We start from the raw sequence: 16,683 nt of genomic DNA on the forward strand, positions 1-16,683 counted from the left end.
GCTTATATTTTCATTATTATTAATGATTAATATAAGTAATATTATTAATGTTTAAACTCTAATTAATTCATTATTATTTTTATGGTCATGTTAGTTAACTAAATAGCTTTGAGTGATGGTGTATGAAACAAAGACCCTGAAAATGTATCTAAATTGGGGCTTTTCCTGGCTAAGAATGGGGCTCTGGAAGTGACTATGTACTACAGTCACTCTGTATGCAGTAAAGATTTGTTTTTGCAGATCATTTTCCCGGGCTTTCTGATCATTTGATAAATAAATTAACAACAACTGTACAAATGAACCAGTGTTGATGTGAAGCAACAGTGCTTGTGTGTTTGCACACATGTTTTGTTTTTACTTAAGAGCACAAGAAAATTCCTTCGGGCAAGTAAAATTTATGTAAACTGTTAAGGTTCAAAATATTGGGGATGGACACCAGAGGAAAAACCCACAATAACAACACTGGTCCGGTCGGGTTGAGTCAAACGATGATTTAATGATCACACACGTGTAGGGATGGGTATCGAAAACCGGTTCTTGTTGAGAACCGGTTCCCACTGTTTCAATTCCTTGGAATCGTTTGCCATTTTTGCAAACGATTCCCTTATCGATTCCAGTCGCCCCGAATGACGTCACCACGTTGCGGAGCGTCATTTACCTGGCAGGAAACATGGCGCCTAAGCGGCTCAAACGCTCAAAAGTTTGATTATACTTTATGAGAACCGATGACAACAGGGCAACTTGCAAAGTAGATATTTCATTTAAGGGAGGAAACACTACGAATATGCAAAAGCATTTGCTCACAAAACACGCGACGACACGCGTTTTTAATTCCGCTCCGGACTCGTGACTCTCAACCCAGCAGCAGCGGTAACGTTTGCACGTGCTCTCCCGTTAATGCGGCAGGTAAATAATCAACTAACAGTGCATATTATGTTAGCGCAATCTGCCTTATTACAAGACCTGCCATTACTGTACATGTAGGTGACCATGATGAGAGAGACAGACAGAGTCTGGCTGGCGCTCGCTGGCAGTTCTCGCTGCAGTCTACCGGTAGCGTCTCCTTTCAGGCCAGGATAGACTAATGTCACCGAGCAGTGTCTAAGTTTGTGGTCAAAGGCTTGCACCCATTTGCCACAGCAGATGCCCCCGATTTTTGGTAAGTGAATGTGTTTAATTGTAGGCAGGGACATTACTGGATATTCTTGTGTAATTGCCACAGAACAATTTATGTTATACTTTGTTATTGCTACAGAAGAATGTTGCAGCTTTAAGGCAGGGATGACTCCTGGAGTTGCTTTCTCACTGCATATGCTTTATTTCACAATCAGATCGATTCGATAACAAAAACATACAGCAGCTCCTCTCCTACTCCTAGCCCTTCGCTGCGGTGGAAAAAAGAACGACTTCAATCCCCTTCAAGGAACATACGTACAAAATAGTTTTCCTGATACACCAATGGGGCGTTCAATGCCATCTTGTAAATATGATTACTCTGGCAGAGTAACAGTTCAAATGAAAAATACACCAGAACAAACAAGCAAACAAAAAAAGAAGTGTGGGGTACCTTTGAACCAATGAACAAAGTATAACAATTTATACTTTTTAACATAACCCGACCCCGTCAATATGTGATATGTCTCACAAGAATATTTATTTTATTATTTTACATTTACAATTTTTTTTTCCTGGGGACCCTGTGACACCCCATTGAAGAGCCGTAGGCTGGATCTCTCAAGATCTCACTGTTGGGTTTGTAAGGCCATGTTACTCCTAAATTTCTATCTTGTTCAAAGAGAAGATATAAAACAAAGCTCTGAGCTAATGACCTTAGTGTTCTCCTTTTTTAAAAAAAAAAAAAGAATCGATAAGAGAATCGATAAAGAATCGAATCGTTAAACAGAATCGAAAATGGAATCGGAATCGTTAAAATCTTATCAATACCCATCCCTACACGTGGGAGATGGACACTGTATGCAGACAGTCTCAGATCTCATCTCAAAAAACACATCACCATAGTTTTATGAAATCAGGGTATTAGAACGCCCCCTCCTGCGTAGTGACAGGTGTAATACAATCAATGTTGACAATTTTATTTAACACAAAGAATAACATTGTCTCCTTCCCGAGGGCAGACGCTGACTGCCCCCGTCTCCTGGAACCGTCTGTACCCTGCTAAGACACAACATGGCAGCTACAAGGACTCTTTCATTTGTTAAGACCATCAGTGTGTATTGCTCTAAATCAAGTATATAATATTAAATGAATATTGCTGGATCAGCTACTTCTACTTAAAACATATTAAAACATGACTAAGCACAAAATCACCAAGAATAACATCTTATAAGTGCTGTGTAAGCGCGTGCGGCCTTCCAAGCTCAAAGCCTTTGCCCTCCATAGATCAGTCAGACTCGCGCTGGCTGTAGCTTTTAACCTTTAATTAACTTGAGCACAACTCTAAAATAAGCAACAAACTGCAAGGTGTATGGAATGATCAGGGTTACATCTGCAATGGAAAATCATGTTATTATTCTGGTACCTGCAAGGAAAGATCAAACTAAAGTTATCACCATCACTGTAATGCAAAGAATAATGTAAGGTCAAAAACTTCAATTTATGCTTAATGCAAAGCTGGTTATATACTTCTGATGAACTAATAATGCCATATTAAAATATTAAATGATAATGAGAAAAACATCCCCTCCTTATTTTACAAAACCCACATTTCAACTTATTCATTTTATTATTTAAAGAAAAATGCAAGTCATTTAAATTGTAACATGGCAAAATCACTTGTGCGAAAAAGCTCTTGTATGATAGTATTTGGTACACAGTACAAATCACGTTCCCAGTGAGCGTGAAAGGAATTTAAAATAAGCCTGTATTTAGCTTGTAGCTTGATCCAAGACCTTCTGCTGGCTGAGTCAAGCTTTGTTATATAGAGACTCACTGCTGCTAACGCTACTCATAAAATACAAATTTTCAAGAAGAAGAAGTTTTTATTCATTTCTTAACTGTTAAACAGAAAAGTGCAAACTGATCACAGTGACAACCAAAGCATGTTGTTAGGGTAACAAGATTTTAGACTTGTTTTATAAATTGACTGCGTGGGGACAGTAAAACAAATATTATTCTGCTGATCTGGAGCATTCAGGTGACACCAGTCACCCAAAAAAATTCACCCCAAGGTCAGACCGTGCAATGCTCAGACAAACTATAAAATCCTAAGAGCTACATCTCTGACTCTACAGTGACCTCAGCTATTATGTTAAATGTTAATGTTTATGAGTTGCATCCAAACAATCAATAAGACTTCTAGAACAATATCCTTAGACAGATTTTACAGGAGATATTTAGCCATACTGCACAAACACAGTAAATCAAATACAAATACATCATATCAACTGACAGACACAGTGGTGGAGGGGTCATGATTTGGGTTTGTTTTATAGACACAGGACCTGGACACCTAATTTAGTCACCCATCAAGTTTGCTGTGTATCAAAGTATTCAAAAGTAAGGCCCTCTGTGCACAGCTGAAACAATGTTGTAAAGAGGAGTGGGCCAAAATTCCCAGTGATGTGAGAGACTGATAAAGTCATATAGAAAATGATTTATTATTCACCCTCTTGTTTTATGATTTTATTAAAATTTAGAAAAAGTTTTTCTTTCTTTTTTTCTTTTCTTTTTTTTTTGTTTAAAATTTTTTACTTCCTTTAATCATCTGTCTCATTCCTCCAGAGAAGCAGTACACAGTAGCTGACTGCAGTTTTTGTCACTGGTAGAGATCATCGTCGCCTTCATCTCTGTACAGACTCGGCCTCCCAGATCCAGAACCTTGACTTCCAGACTGGGAACCAGTAGCAGAAGGAAACCTGGGTGGGGAGAAAAGAGTTTCAAGTACAACTAAAACAAGACTGGCTTGTCCACAACTACACGTTTGATAAGCATGTGCACCTGAAGTTTCCAAAACCTCGGCTCTGTTGCAGAGTTTGAGCAAACATCTCATATTTGCGTATGTCATTGTCACTAACAGAGCGACGGGCAAATCGCATCGCCTCTTCAAAGTGGTCCTTCCTGATCTCTGGGACTGGATCAAAGTCCTCATCCTGCAGTCAGAAAAAAAGAAAACAGATAAGGATTTCATGCAAAAATAATACACTGTGTGTGTGCGTGTGTGTGTGTGTTCCCAGTCCAAAGGCTGAAAGTTACAAAACACACAGCCGCCCTTTAGGGAACGTTTTATCTCCCACAGTCTCTGTCTGTACCATGCACACACAGCCTGGTACAACTTTGAGATGTGATTTGTAGAGATAATAAAAGAAAGCCAGAGAAGCCCAATTAGCATTTTCTTCTATAATACATTATATTTTGGTGTAAACAAGCTTGAGCAGCTGACCATAGGGACGCCTGGTCTGTTCTGCCTCTGACGCTCAGCCTTGATCTCGGCCTCTATTGCCTCACGGATGGCCAGCTTACAGGCCCGCTGACAGATCTCTGTCAGATCAGCTCCAGAAAATCCATCTGTGATGCCAGAAAGGTATTCAAGATCCACATCCTGAAGACAAGAGGAAGAGTAAACGACAGAAACTAAGACACTGTAAAAAATAACTTCTGTTTCTGTACACTCCCACAGTGGGTTTTAAATCAAACAGTGAAGATGTGATTGAAGTCAAGGGATTCAACAAAAGTTGAAGCTGTTTAGGAATTTCAGTCATTTTTATCCACAGTCTGCTCATTTTCAGAGGCTCAAATTCATTTGACAAACTAACATAATTGTAAATACAGGGATTTTTCAGAATAATGAGGAAAAATTCCAAACGCTTGCACCAATGGGAATCAAATGCTGTGTTTCCTCTCTAGAGAGGCTGTGACAGGCCTTTACTGAAGCCACATTCAGTTGCTATTTTTGTGCCTTTAGTTTTGTCTTCAGTAACTGAAAAGCGTGTTTTCAGGTTCACAGCATTTAGTTGAATCTGAGGAGACACTTGAGATTTCATCCTGGTTTGATCAGCAGTCACATCATCTATAAACACTACAGTCGCAGTTGTGCTGGCAGCCGTACATGCCGATGCCATGATGGTGTCTCCACCATGTTTTACAGATGACGTGTTACGCTTTGGATTAGGAGCTGTTTCTTTCCTTCTCTACACATCATTTTGGTACAACTCAAGCTTGGCTTTACCTGTCACAAGATATTTTTTTCCAGAAGTGGATTTTATATGTCTTGTGGCAAAATCTAATCTGACCTTATTCTGGATTGTAATACGTGGTTTGTACCTGGTTGTAAACTCACTTGATTTCCATTCATGAAGGCATCTCTTGATTGCAGACTTGCAATAATATGCTTACCTCTTCTAAAGTATTCTTGATTTGGCTAGATGTTGTGAAATTGTTTTTCCTCTCTCCAAAAGTTGATTCTGTTCGTCTGGACGTAGCGTTTTGTGGGAGACTCACACAAAAATTTACTTTCCTGGATGATTGAGAATGCATCAAGATGTTTTTCCTCTCAAACAAGGAAATCATTCTGATCATCCACTTTATTTGTCTTCTCTGGTTTTTCAGGGAATTTGTTGTTGACCAGCACATTCAATTTTTTGAAAAATGCTTCAGATGGTTGGTTTAGCTGCTCCTAATCTTTGGTTTATTTTGTTTTTCAGTCTGATTATAGCTGCCCTCACTTGCCTCAATGTCTCATTTTGTATCTCATATTGATGGCTCTAGTGAACAAATTGCAGCGTCACCACTTGGAATCACCTACAGGTCTTTTATCTGGTTAATTTGTCATGGAATACTCAGGGAGCAGGACTCATCTGGCCACATAACTGCTTCTGAATTAATTGTCCAATTACTTTTTAGCCTGCAGTAAAGGCCTGGCAAAGCGTATCAGGGGAAAAAACACATCATTAGGCGAGGTCCGTGGACTTTAGACTTAAGGCAGTCATTGAAAGCAACGCATTTTCATCCAAGTATTAATAGCAGTTCCTATATTTAAAATTATTTTAGTTTGTCTGATTACTTTTGAGCCTCTGAAAATGGGGGTCTATGCATAAAAACCACTGCAGTTTTGAAACTGTTAATGCAATCTGTTGGTTAAACACCCTAAATTAAAGCTGAAAGTCTGCGCTTCAATCACACCTCGATTGAGTTTAATATCCACTGTGGTGGTGTACATGGGTAAAATTAAAAAAAATGTGTAATTTTACAAAACTTATGAATCTAACTGTATAGAGCAATTGGTTTTTGTATGTGTGTATCACCAACTCTTGCAACAGGAGATTTGCGTAGATTGGCTTTAAGAATTGCTGTGCGAGATGGCTTATCAGGCAACGGGATGTAGATGAGCTGATCCAGACGACCTGGCCGCAGAATGGCTGGGTCTATGATGTCTGGCCTGGGATGATGAGAGGAAGGATGAAAGTGAGAAGAAAAGTCCGTAAAGAGTTTCATTTATTAACATCTGTACGATACAGACACGCAAAAATGTGTGCACCTGTTTGTGGCACCGATGATGAAGACGTTCTTTTTGTCCGACATGCCGTCCATCTCTGTGAGTATCTGGTTGATGACTCTGTCAGCTGCACCACCTGCATCACCTGCACCGCCTCCTCTAGATTTGGCGATGGAGTCCAGCTCATCAAAAAACAAGATGCAGGGGGCTGCCTGTCTGGCCTGGAGGCAGAAGGAAAAGGTCAAGAGGTCAAGAAAGGTTAAAGTGTAAAGCCAGAACTACAGATTTGATAGAGTACTTTAGTCTGTATTGAGCTCACACTTTCCTCTCTCCACTCTTACCTTATCAAACACATCCCTAACATTTGCCTCTGATTCTCCAAACCACATGGTGAGCATCTCAGGTCCTTTGATTGAGACAAAGTTAGCTTGGCATTCATTGGCGATGGCCTTAGCCAGTAGGGTTTTCCCGCAGCCTGGAGGGCCGTAAAACAAAACTCCACGAGATGGGGTCATTCCAAACTTCAGGAATTTGTCAGGATACTCAACAGGGTACTATGGTGAAGCAAGATGAAGATTCACAGATTATGGATTGAGCTTGTGTTTGTAGTATTGTGGCAAAATTAATGCATGAGTGTTTCTTCCACCTGAACAAGCTCTTGGAGTTCTCGCTTGACCTCGTCCAGTCCGCCGATGTCCTCCCAGTTGACCTGAGGCACCTCTGCAACCGTCTCTCTCAGAGCTGATGGGTTGCTCTGACTTAAAGCCCACTAAAGTGAGGCGATGTTTGGTAAAGAGATGCATATCTATTCATTTATTAATTCCTCAAGAAATATTGATATGCATCTCACATTCATGTTATATGTTGTTCTTTCACTCAATTCTTATAGTTCTACCAACACAAAGAGCTAAATTCATGTGCATTCATGTCTTTTGTACCTGGAAGTCATCCATAGTGACAGCCATTGAGTTGAGCAGGTCAGCGTCGATGGTCTCATCCTCCAGATCTATGAGGGTCATTTTCTTCCGGATGGCTTGCAGAGCAGCTTCTGAGCACAAAGCAGCCAGGTCAGCACCCACATGGCCATGGGTCTCTGTGGCAATCTGGAGTATTTTAAATAAATCACATTAATATTAACATACTAAGTATCAATCAAGCAAATAATATTTATTCATATAATTTTTTTACTGACAAGAATCAAAAAGGGATTTATAGAAGAAGAAAATAGCACATAAAAGTATTAAATCAGTTAAAAGGAAAACAAAATTTAAGGTTCAGAAGTTTAAGTATTTGGTGAGTTTGCTTATATCACCCTAACGTTCAACTATATTAAATTTAACTGACCCTATATTGATAAAAAAAATAATAATAATAATGATAATTTAAAAGAAATAATTTGAATAAATATCATTAGTTTGTTGCATAGATTCCTATATCGCCCCTTCTCAGAGAAGGTTATGTTTACAATTGATATTATAATGCATACGGTCTAATAAAAATTGCAACACTTACAGCAACAAAAGGAGGCATTGTCAAAATGTTTGATTTCATATTTAATTACAAATTCCATTTAAAATTTCAGTTTTATTTCAGTAAAAACTGTTATAAGGAATCATCAGAGTCTTTACATTTATGGGGAATACTCTAATTAAATGATACTCTCTTGCCATAAGTTCAAGCTGTATTACAAGAATATCAAAAAGACCTACAACACCTAAGGATCCTTAATCATCTGCCAGGGCAGGAGGGCCAAGGTGGATCCTTGGTAGAGAAATGCATGTTTTCATCCTGATTAGTTTATTTATAATTGCAAAATAGGACACTGGCCTTGGTACAGGATGTGCTTCTTGTTGCTCTACTTGCAAAAAATGCTCACCTTAACATTCTAGTGGTAATTTTTAGACTTGTTACCAGTACAGTGCTATAAGATATAAATTTTGTTATCAGATCAGCTACTTTCAGCTGTTCCCTTAGTCAGGAGGCTTCATCACGGCAGAGAGCTCCACATATGTAATTTAGCAGATTTTTACACCCTTCAGGGATATTTCATCTGATTGGTAACTGTGTGTAAACTACTACACTATGAAGCCACTAGCTTTGGTATAATGTTCACAAACTCCACAATTTAAAAAGTTGTTGGCTTTTTTTGCTTGAGCCTTTAAGGTGATTGATGAAAAAATAGCAGATTTATTTATTATTATTTAACTCACCATTTCAGTTTTAATTTTATATTAAAGCATTCATTCATTTTCCACTGGCTCACCCTCTCCAGATCGACATCTTGAGCCAGTTTCATGTTTTTGGTGTGGATCTGCAGGATCTCCAATCTACCAGTCGAATCTGGGATTCCAATATCAATCTCACGGTCAAACCTGCCTGGAAAGAAATTGCAATATTTGTAAATGTGTGTGTGTGTGTGTGTGTGTGTGTGTGTGTGTGTGTGTGTGTGTGTGTGTGTGTGTGTGTGTGTGCGTGCGTTTCTCCTAACCAAAGCGTCTCAGAGCCGGGTCCACACTGTTCGGTCGGTTTGTTGCAGCCATGACAATCACATGAGCTCTTTGCTTCAAGCCATCCATCAGGGTCAGGAGCTGGGACACTATACGCCTCTCCACCTCGCCATGAGTCTGTACATACACACAGACTCACACGTGGTCAAAAACATTTAACTGTTATTTACATGGACACAGGAGAACAACGGGGGGTTAGGTCACTCCCGTCTTAAATCAGCACATTTTTAGAACATTTTCTGCTTGACCAACTCGGATTTGCCTAAAATTGTAATGGTCCAAAAAAGGTCCACTGACCCACCTTCAGGCCCTTTCCACGCCCATTGAAACTAACTAATTTTTCTTTGCAATGTGAAGAGTTTTTATTAGTTTGTGCTGAAACATGAGACTAGACTTTTTTCATATTTTAACTAGCCAGTATTCAGAAATCCAAACAGTGCTTTAGATTTCAATGTGCAAAAAAATGCCTGAAAGTTGGTCAACAGACCATTTATACACACACACACACACACACACACACACACACACACACACACACACACACACACACACACACACACACACACACACACACACACACACACATATATATATATAAACACACATACAGGTCCATGCTGATTTGTGATGGAATGATAGTAAAGACTTGCTGAAAGCCAGTTTTCTGCAGACACTGATCTGACCAAGCAGAAACAGGTTTCTTGAATTGTCCCCTCATGTTTACCTTCTCTCTCTTGGGAGCAATGGCATCCAGCTCATCGATGAAGATGATGGCAGGGGCGTTATTCTCTGCCTCCTCAAATGCTTTTCTTAGGTTGCTTTCTGACTCTCCGGCCAGCTTACTCATGATCTCGGGACCTGGTCACAGAATGATACTTTACAAACATCTCCTGCACAGGACTAAGAATAAGAGAACCACTATTTACCACTATAACCTCCATCAGGTTCTTGTTATTCAGCTGACTACATTTTAAAAGTTTTTCTTGAAAGGTCACTAGTATTCTTTGTTGCAGTTATTGGTGTGTTGTTAGTTTGTTGCAGATCTTGCACTTTATGTTGTATTTAATGGATTTTCAATATATGACCGCTACCTTGGCAAGAGATGTGATCTCAGTGGAACTTCCAGGTTGAATAAAGGTAAATAAATAAATAAATTCCCCTCTTAATTTTTCTCTCTGTTTATTTTTTTAAAACGTTTGTTGTTTTTCCTTTTTCTATTTACTGTGCATTTCTGTTTTACCTTTCAAAGAGGGTTCAATCCATCTCTTGGTTAACTGACACAAGACACTCAACAGAAAACGAACTGGAGCACAGTTTTTACAAAAGTAAAGAATTGCAAAACCATATTAACTCAAAGTTTTAATTAATTTATTACTAGTATTTTTTGTTTGTTTGCTGCATTTATTTGCATAATATTCTGCTTTGCAGAGAGTCATTTATTTCCTTCTGTGCTTTAGATTTTCAGGCCTCAGTAGACAAAAGTCTCACCATTGATGAGGAAAAAGAAGGCACCAGTTTCATTTGCTACAGCTCGGGCCACCAGGGTCTTTCCTGTTCCTGCAGGGCCGTACAGCAGGATACCTCTGGGGGGCTGAGAGAGAAGGGAAGAACATACCAAGTAATGCAAAAAGATGCCATGTTAAAATGGAAACAATCACTATTATTGGTGGCTGGGATGATAATTTGTTTTTGAACTGCATGTGTGTGTGTGTGCATGATACCTTAACTCCGATAGCCTTAAACAGTCCTGGGTGTCTAAGAGGAAGCTCCACCATTTCTTTGATCTGGGCCAGCTGCTTCCGACAACCTCCAATGTCATCGTAGCCAATGTCATTGAGACTCTCCTCTTCATCCTGTCATGCACCAGAAAGCCAGACAGTTTATTACTGTATGTACTGATTAAAAGATGAGGCGATGAGATTTCTTTGTGTATATCTTTGAATCGTCAAAGGTCCCTTTTACCCATTTTTATAAATTTGATAGTATCCTGAAACAAGAAAGTCATTTGTCCTGAGTCAGACATTCGGTTCTACAAAAGAGATTTCTTTTTACTGGAACAGGAAGAAATCGGATGGGATGAAAGAAGAATGAATGTCACACTAAAAAAAAAACTGCAGAAACCTAAATAAACCCCATGTAGTCACAATCTTCATCTAATGTTTAATCTAAAAAGTATTTGGAGATTGTTAGTTCAAAATACCTAAAACTGGGGTCAATACAAGCAAACAGAGAGATTCATGGAGTTGCTCTGTAATATAATTTAATATAGATGTGAGAGAAGTGAGTCGTAGCTGGAAATAAGTGAAAGTATATGTCTATTTTTGATGCAACAAATGAAGCAACAGTTTATACAATGAACTAACAAAAAATTAACAAATCTGTGAGAAGAATATTTACTAGTTTAATTTTAAATGAGCCAAAATGCAGTCTGATTAATGTTATTTATTTATTGTACAACAACACATTGCCAATATGATACATGCAATTTGCAGTTTCATAAAGGACTTTACAGTATAAGCGCTACAATCTGGAACAAACTGGTGCAATACTTCTTGCAGTAATTCTCCAGATAGGAGAATTTTGATATAAAAGGGTTTTCTTACAGTTCTTTAAATGTTAACACACACTAACATCACACAAAGCAGACTCTTTAATCTCTCACAGACCTCTCTCTTAATTGGCTCTCCCTCACAGTAGATGACTGTGTCAGGGGCAACGATGCAGTGAGGGCTGGGGTCCGTCTCCACCACCTTGAACTCCACAGCTCGCATGCTTCCCCTCACCAAGAAGATGTCACCTAACAATGAAAAGGAGAAGCCACTACATTCACAGCAGCTTCTTGTGCTCTTTGAGTTTCTGTTTTATGTTATAATGTGACCTCAGCTGATTTTATTGCGCTATAACTAGCAGCTGAGGTGTTGCTGTACCTTTGTGCACAGGCCGGTAAGCCTCCAGAAAGTACGGTTTGAGGAAAACATCAAAGAGGTTCCCTGATAGGCCTTCAATGGTGTCATCTATGGGGAGCACGTGGATCTTTTTCCCATACTTGATATCAGGACAGGCATGGATACTGTAATGACATGCACATCAGCAGACACCTGTGGATTATGGTAAATTCATAGCTCCACACTACACTCAAAGCCACAGGCATGAGGTCCACTGCACCTGATGACGTCACCAAGCCGGACACGCAGGTTGTTGCGCGTCACACGGTTCATCCGAATTCGTTCATCTCCACAGGTGTCATCCGTCAGGACGATGCACACTGTTTGCCGTCGTTTCCGCCCTCTCAGCACCACGGTGTCTCCTCGGAAAAGCTGGAGCTCCTCTGTCTTTCGCTAATGCAAACACACACACTCACACACATAAGCCTAACAGTCTAACAAGAAGACAAACAGGACTCTGTGTGGCTATATTTACACCTTACACACACCTGTGATAGGCTGACAATGCTGCTGTCTTCACTGACAGCCTCATCTACAATGAGCCTGTTTGGTCTATGCTTCTGCTTCAGGATGGCAGTGGAGTAATCTTCTCCCTTTGGGCTTCCAAACAAGAGACGCATTATGGCACTCTCACATGTACGTGAAGCTCTAATTTCCTCATGTGACTCTGTGCTGTATTTAGAATCTGTGTGGCTCTGCACATAGCAACTATTTGATTTCATAAACATGAAAATATTATTTGATTATCAATAATTAACTGTACAGGAGTTTTAACATTTTTATGATCTTGAACAGCTGCACTGTGATTTCTCATTATTCAAAGTTTCATGACACAAAAATCCATATTGGATAAAATGTCTTTACTCCTTAAAATATTTTACTGCATATTGAAACATGCATGACTAAGCACACACACACACACACACGCATGCATACACAAAGTTACTGTGTGCATACGCAGCTGTTTCACTCACTCTGCTCCTCCTGAGCCTGGCATGACTGCTCCTCTTTGTCCTGTCACACTTTAGATTTCCTTCAATTTTTCACCCTCAGAGTTCACTCCCTCACTGTCTTCTGTAGGTGTTTGCCCTCGTAGATTCAAAAGTTGATCTTGTGTAGTTCTAATCAGCACCGAAGAGCTCAGATTTCCCTCTGATCTGACCAGCGCTGTTCAGGTTTTAGTCTTTCTGAAGCTCTGATATTTTCCCAGCAGTCAGAGTCCTTTTTCTTTTCCTCTGTTTTCTTAAAGCAGCATGTTTACAGGAGGTGCTGCCTGCCTGTTTATCAGCGGAGGTATAAATATGTCCATCTACTTCTCTGTCTTATTATAACCCCAACATGGGTGGACCCATACACACACTTTCACACACACACTCCCTTGCACACTTACCTTGGAGAGTGTCCCAGAACAGATACAGTGTGATATTTCCTCCTCCTCCTGCTACTAACCAACAAATGCAAGAAGAGCTGAGCGAGCCTCAAATGCTGTGAAATATTTATGGGTCACAATAAGTTCTGCTTTCAAAAGAACTGACATATCGTTCGTTTTATCTCCTGGACGAGTCCTCTCTTTTCTAAAACCATTGTCCTTCGACTCCTTGTCACCGTGACCGAAGTGAACTGCTGTTGTGCTCCGGCTGCTCTCGGCCGTTGGTGTATTTATGTTTAGTACACACATACATAGACACACCCTCTCAAGGACACTCACAAAAACACCACCACAGCTTGCAAACAACTGAGCATTCACTCACTGTGGATTCTTTTTATTTTTTATGTTTTATTACTAAATTGTTTAAACAAATGAAAGGAAACAAGCTACAAGGGCTTAAACATACTGTACATTCCCCCTGTGAGAATCAGGACTCGAGCTGTTCCCTCCAACAGATTTAACGAACAAGAAGGAAATGATGTTAACAACACATCGAACACTTTCTTCTTTCTAATGGTAATAATCTTTCAAACACAGTTATTGGAAAGACAGTGAGAGGTAGAGGAGGTTTAAATGCACAAAGAAACATTGAATCTGATTTACGCATCAGTGTACGTTGAAATGCATTGGATATGCTGAAAAAAAAAAAAAAAAAAGACAAAGAAACAAAATTACAGTTTTTTGTATCATAAACATGGAATGCATGCTGTTACAATACAGATGGAAATAAATTATGTGACAACTGGACACATTTGGTCGCCTTTTGTCGTTATCAGTCAATAAAAGCCATTAAAAAATGCTGGTGGCATGAGATCACTTGATTGATCGACTCAACTTTACCCACAACATCTCTCAGTAAATAATGTAATCTTAGTAATTAACAATCAGCCAAATGGGTTTTAATATATATGTGTGTGTGTGTGTGTGTGTGTGTGTGTGTTAGTTCAGAGGTGATTTATCGGCTGATTTCAGTTCAATTAGCCAAACTTTACTCTGCAGCTGGTTTCACAGAGATATTTAGATGCTTCATAGGTGTTTTCTACATTAAATAGGCCACAGAAGCAGTATTTTCTTCTTTAATGTTGACTATCAGTAATATCTATAGGAACAAAAGAAGTAAGCATGTCTATAAGACTTGAGCCTTTGTTATGTAAGTAAAGCGCTTTTTGTGTTTCTTGCTCAAATTTGGGATTTTTTATCATATGTTTTTTTACATTGTCCATCAAAATGCACTGTCCCTGTTAAAAGTAACAGTCAGGTGTTTTCATAGACCCAGGAAGGCAAAAGATTGAACCAGCTGCCTGTCCCTTCAAGCTTTTCCTAGTTATGTATGACAGTCAGGTGTTTTCATAGACCCAGGAAGGCAAAAGATTGAACCAGCTGCCTGTCCCTTCAAGCTTTTCCTAGTTATGTATGACAAAATTAAAATCTATTTACTAAATATTAAAAAGTAACTGCCAAGTGTAACTAGCTAACAGAAGCAACTAACAAAGTTAATATTACCTTAAGTATGTGTCTGGAACTGACATATAATACACAAATAAATAACCTACATTAAATAAAGACATATTTAGGACCAATAAAGTGTGTGTGTGTGTGTGTGTGTGTAAGGCATGCTACCTTTTGCTGCTACATCCTGTTTTACTTTTATCTTACATTGGTGTTGATTGAACAGCACTAAAGTGTTTTCAAGACATCGAGCGAAATCATTCTCAACGATTAAGCTAGTACGCTAAAAATACCATACAAAAGACTTGATGATCTGACATATGCTGTCATATTAAAGAGGAAGTTCATACAGAAATCGAATTGAAATATTTTTTTCTCTGGTGTCTAAAGCCATAAATATTTGGATGAATATTGGGAACAGTTAGAGAGCTGCACACCACCACAGAAGATTTTAAATCAAGCATTGAAGATGTGACTCAAGTGCAGACTTCCATTTGAGGGGTTTTAACAAAAGTATTGTATTAACTGTTTCGCACACATTGTTATACAAAGCCCCTGATTTTAGAGGCTCAAAAGTAACTGAATAAGAAAAATTTAAAAATAAGGATTAATTAAACTACTTTTGCTGGAAACCTTGAAGTCTAGAACCATTGGACATTACCAAATGCCTACTGCAGGCTAAAAAGTATGATTGTGATCAGATGAGGTCTGTTCCCTTATTATTCCATGATAAATACAGCTGATAAAAGCCCCTGAAAGGATTGCATTTAATTCTCAATGAGGTCCAAAGCGGTGTTGATGCAAGTGAAGGAAGCTATCATTAGCCCGAAAAAGCAAAATAAATCGAAGAGTGTTTTAATATTTGGATGAAAACTGACATCATCAAATGCTGCATTTACTTTACTGTTGCTCCTTCAGTTGCTCTTTGTGGGTCTTTCTGCCACCATTTTTATATTTAATAACTAAAAACATGTCAGGTGACTGTCTTAGCCATTGAGGAATCTCACATTTCTTTACCTTGAGAAACTCTTGGGCAGCTTTTGCCCTGCACTTTGACTCACTATCCACTATCCATCAAATTGAATGGTTCTTGGATCAGTTTCGAACTTTTGGCTGAACCTGAACCTCAATGCCTCGCACACTTTAGAACTAATTCTGCCACTTCTATCAGCAATCACAATATTAATAAACACTAGAGGTCCAGTTGTGTTGGCAGCCACACATGTCCGTACCATTACATGCCTTCACCATGTTTGACGGATGATATGGTATGGTATGTTTCTGTCTCCATCATTCTGGTTTTTCTTTGCAATATTTCTTCAGAACTGTGCAGGCTCCTTTAGATACTTTCTGTCTTTTACAAGATACTTTTACTCTGTCATGAAATAACGAAGATAACAGCATCACCATAGAGGTGCCTGTCAGTCAGTTGTCCAATTACTTTTTAGCCTCTGGAAACTGAGGACTATGTACAAAAATAGCTGTTATTCCAATTTGTTTGTTAAAGCTGAAGGCCTGCACTTCAATCATGTCTTGATTTCTTGATCTAAAATCAGTGAGGAGGCGTCCAGAGTCCAAATTTCATTCATTTGGAATAATTCAGCAGTGACTCAGTGAAAATAACAAAAAAAAAAAAATCCAATCACTTTGCTTTTGGGTGAGCAGTTTCTGTTAGGAACAAGTTTCTTTCTACTGAGCTACATCCATCAATCTTTTCAATGTGACTACAAAAAGAGCAACTATTATCCCCCTCAGCTGAGCTGCAATATCTCTTTTAGTAATAAAGTACTAAATAGTTCCCTTAAATTGGATTTGAGGATGAACTGTCTTCAAGAAATCACAACATCTTAACTCTGGTCCAAGATGTCATGATAACTAAAGATACACTTAAACACTTTTAAA

At 38.9% G+C, this 16,683-nt stretch overlaps 1 protein-coding gene and 1 long non-coding RNA gene across 4 annotated transcripts; one reads left to right on the plus strand and one right to left on the minus strand.

The window, feature by feature from the left end:
- The first annotated feature begins 414 nt into the window (after positions 1 to 414).
- Positions 415 to 4,335, plus strand: LOC146668494 (uncharacterized). Its single transcript, XR_014912158.1, has 3 exons — positions 415 to 906; positions 985 to 1,159; positions 3,742 to 4,335. It is a non-coding gene; the product is annotated as an uncharacterized LOC146668494 (long non-coding RNA).
- LOC146668495 (transitional endoplasmic reticulum ATPase) lies at positions 3,741 to 14,658 on the minus strand. Of its 3 annotated transcripts, none has more exons than XM_085410419.1 (18): positions 13,294 to 14,658; positions 12,392 to 12,503; positions 12,124 to 12,296; positions 11,886 to 12,028; positions 11,625 to 11,755; positions 10,680 to 10,811; positions 10,447 to 10,549; positions 9,683 to 9,816; positions 8,940 to 9,075; positions 8,715 to 8,827; positions 7,390 to 7,554; positions 7,098 to 7,220; positions 6,793 to 7,005; positions 6,494 to 6,672; positions 6,265 to 6,394; positions 4,400 to 4,558; positions 3,958 to 4,109; positions 3,741 to 3,875 (listed from the first exon to the last, which is right to left on the minus strand). In XM_085410419.1, the coding sequence occupies exons 3-18, from the start codon at positions 12,174 to 12,176 to the stop codon at positions 3,776 to 3,778; spliced, it is 2,166 nt and encodes a 721-aa protein (XP_085266545.1). In that variant the 5' UTR covers positions 12,177 to 12,296; positions 12,392 to 12,503; positions 13,294 to 14,658; the 3' UTR covers positions 3,741 to 3,775. The 3 variants fall into 3 exon arrangements, with proteins under 3 accessions (XP_085266545.1, XP_085266544.1, XP_085266546.1); XM_085410418.1 differs by lacking the exon at positions 13,294 to 14,658 and adding an exon at positions 12,878 to 13,282; XM_085410420.1 differs by lacking the exon at positions 12,392 to 12,503.
- Between the last annotated feature and the right edge of the window lie 2,025 nt (positions 14,659 to 16,683).

Source organism: Rhamphochromis longiceps, linkage group LG6 (assembly GCF_057381845.1).
Source record: "Rhamphochromis longiceps isolate RC_006_pf linkage group LG6, R_longiceps_female_GT1.1, whole genome shotgun sequence".
Lineage (NCBI taxonomy): Eukaryota > Metazoa > Chordata > Actinopteri > Cichliformes > Cichlidae > Rhamphochromis > Rhamphochromis longiceps.

What these genes read in the sequence shown, in the direction of transcription:
- LOC146668495 (XM_085410418.1), bottom strand. Translation starts at nt 12,900, where the DNA reads ATGCCAGGCTCAGGAGGAGCAGA. An exon ending in TTAGGGATGTGTTTGATAAG is followed by an intron (nt 6,673 to 6,792) that starts GTAAGAGTGGAG and finishes TTCTGCCTCCAG; the next exon opens with GCCAGACAGGCAGCCCCCTG. An exon ending in CGAGGTTTTGGAAACTTCAG is followed by an intron (nt 3,876 to 3,957) that starts GTGCACATGCTT and finishes CTCCCCACCCAG; the next exon opens with GTTTCCTTCTGCTACTGGTT.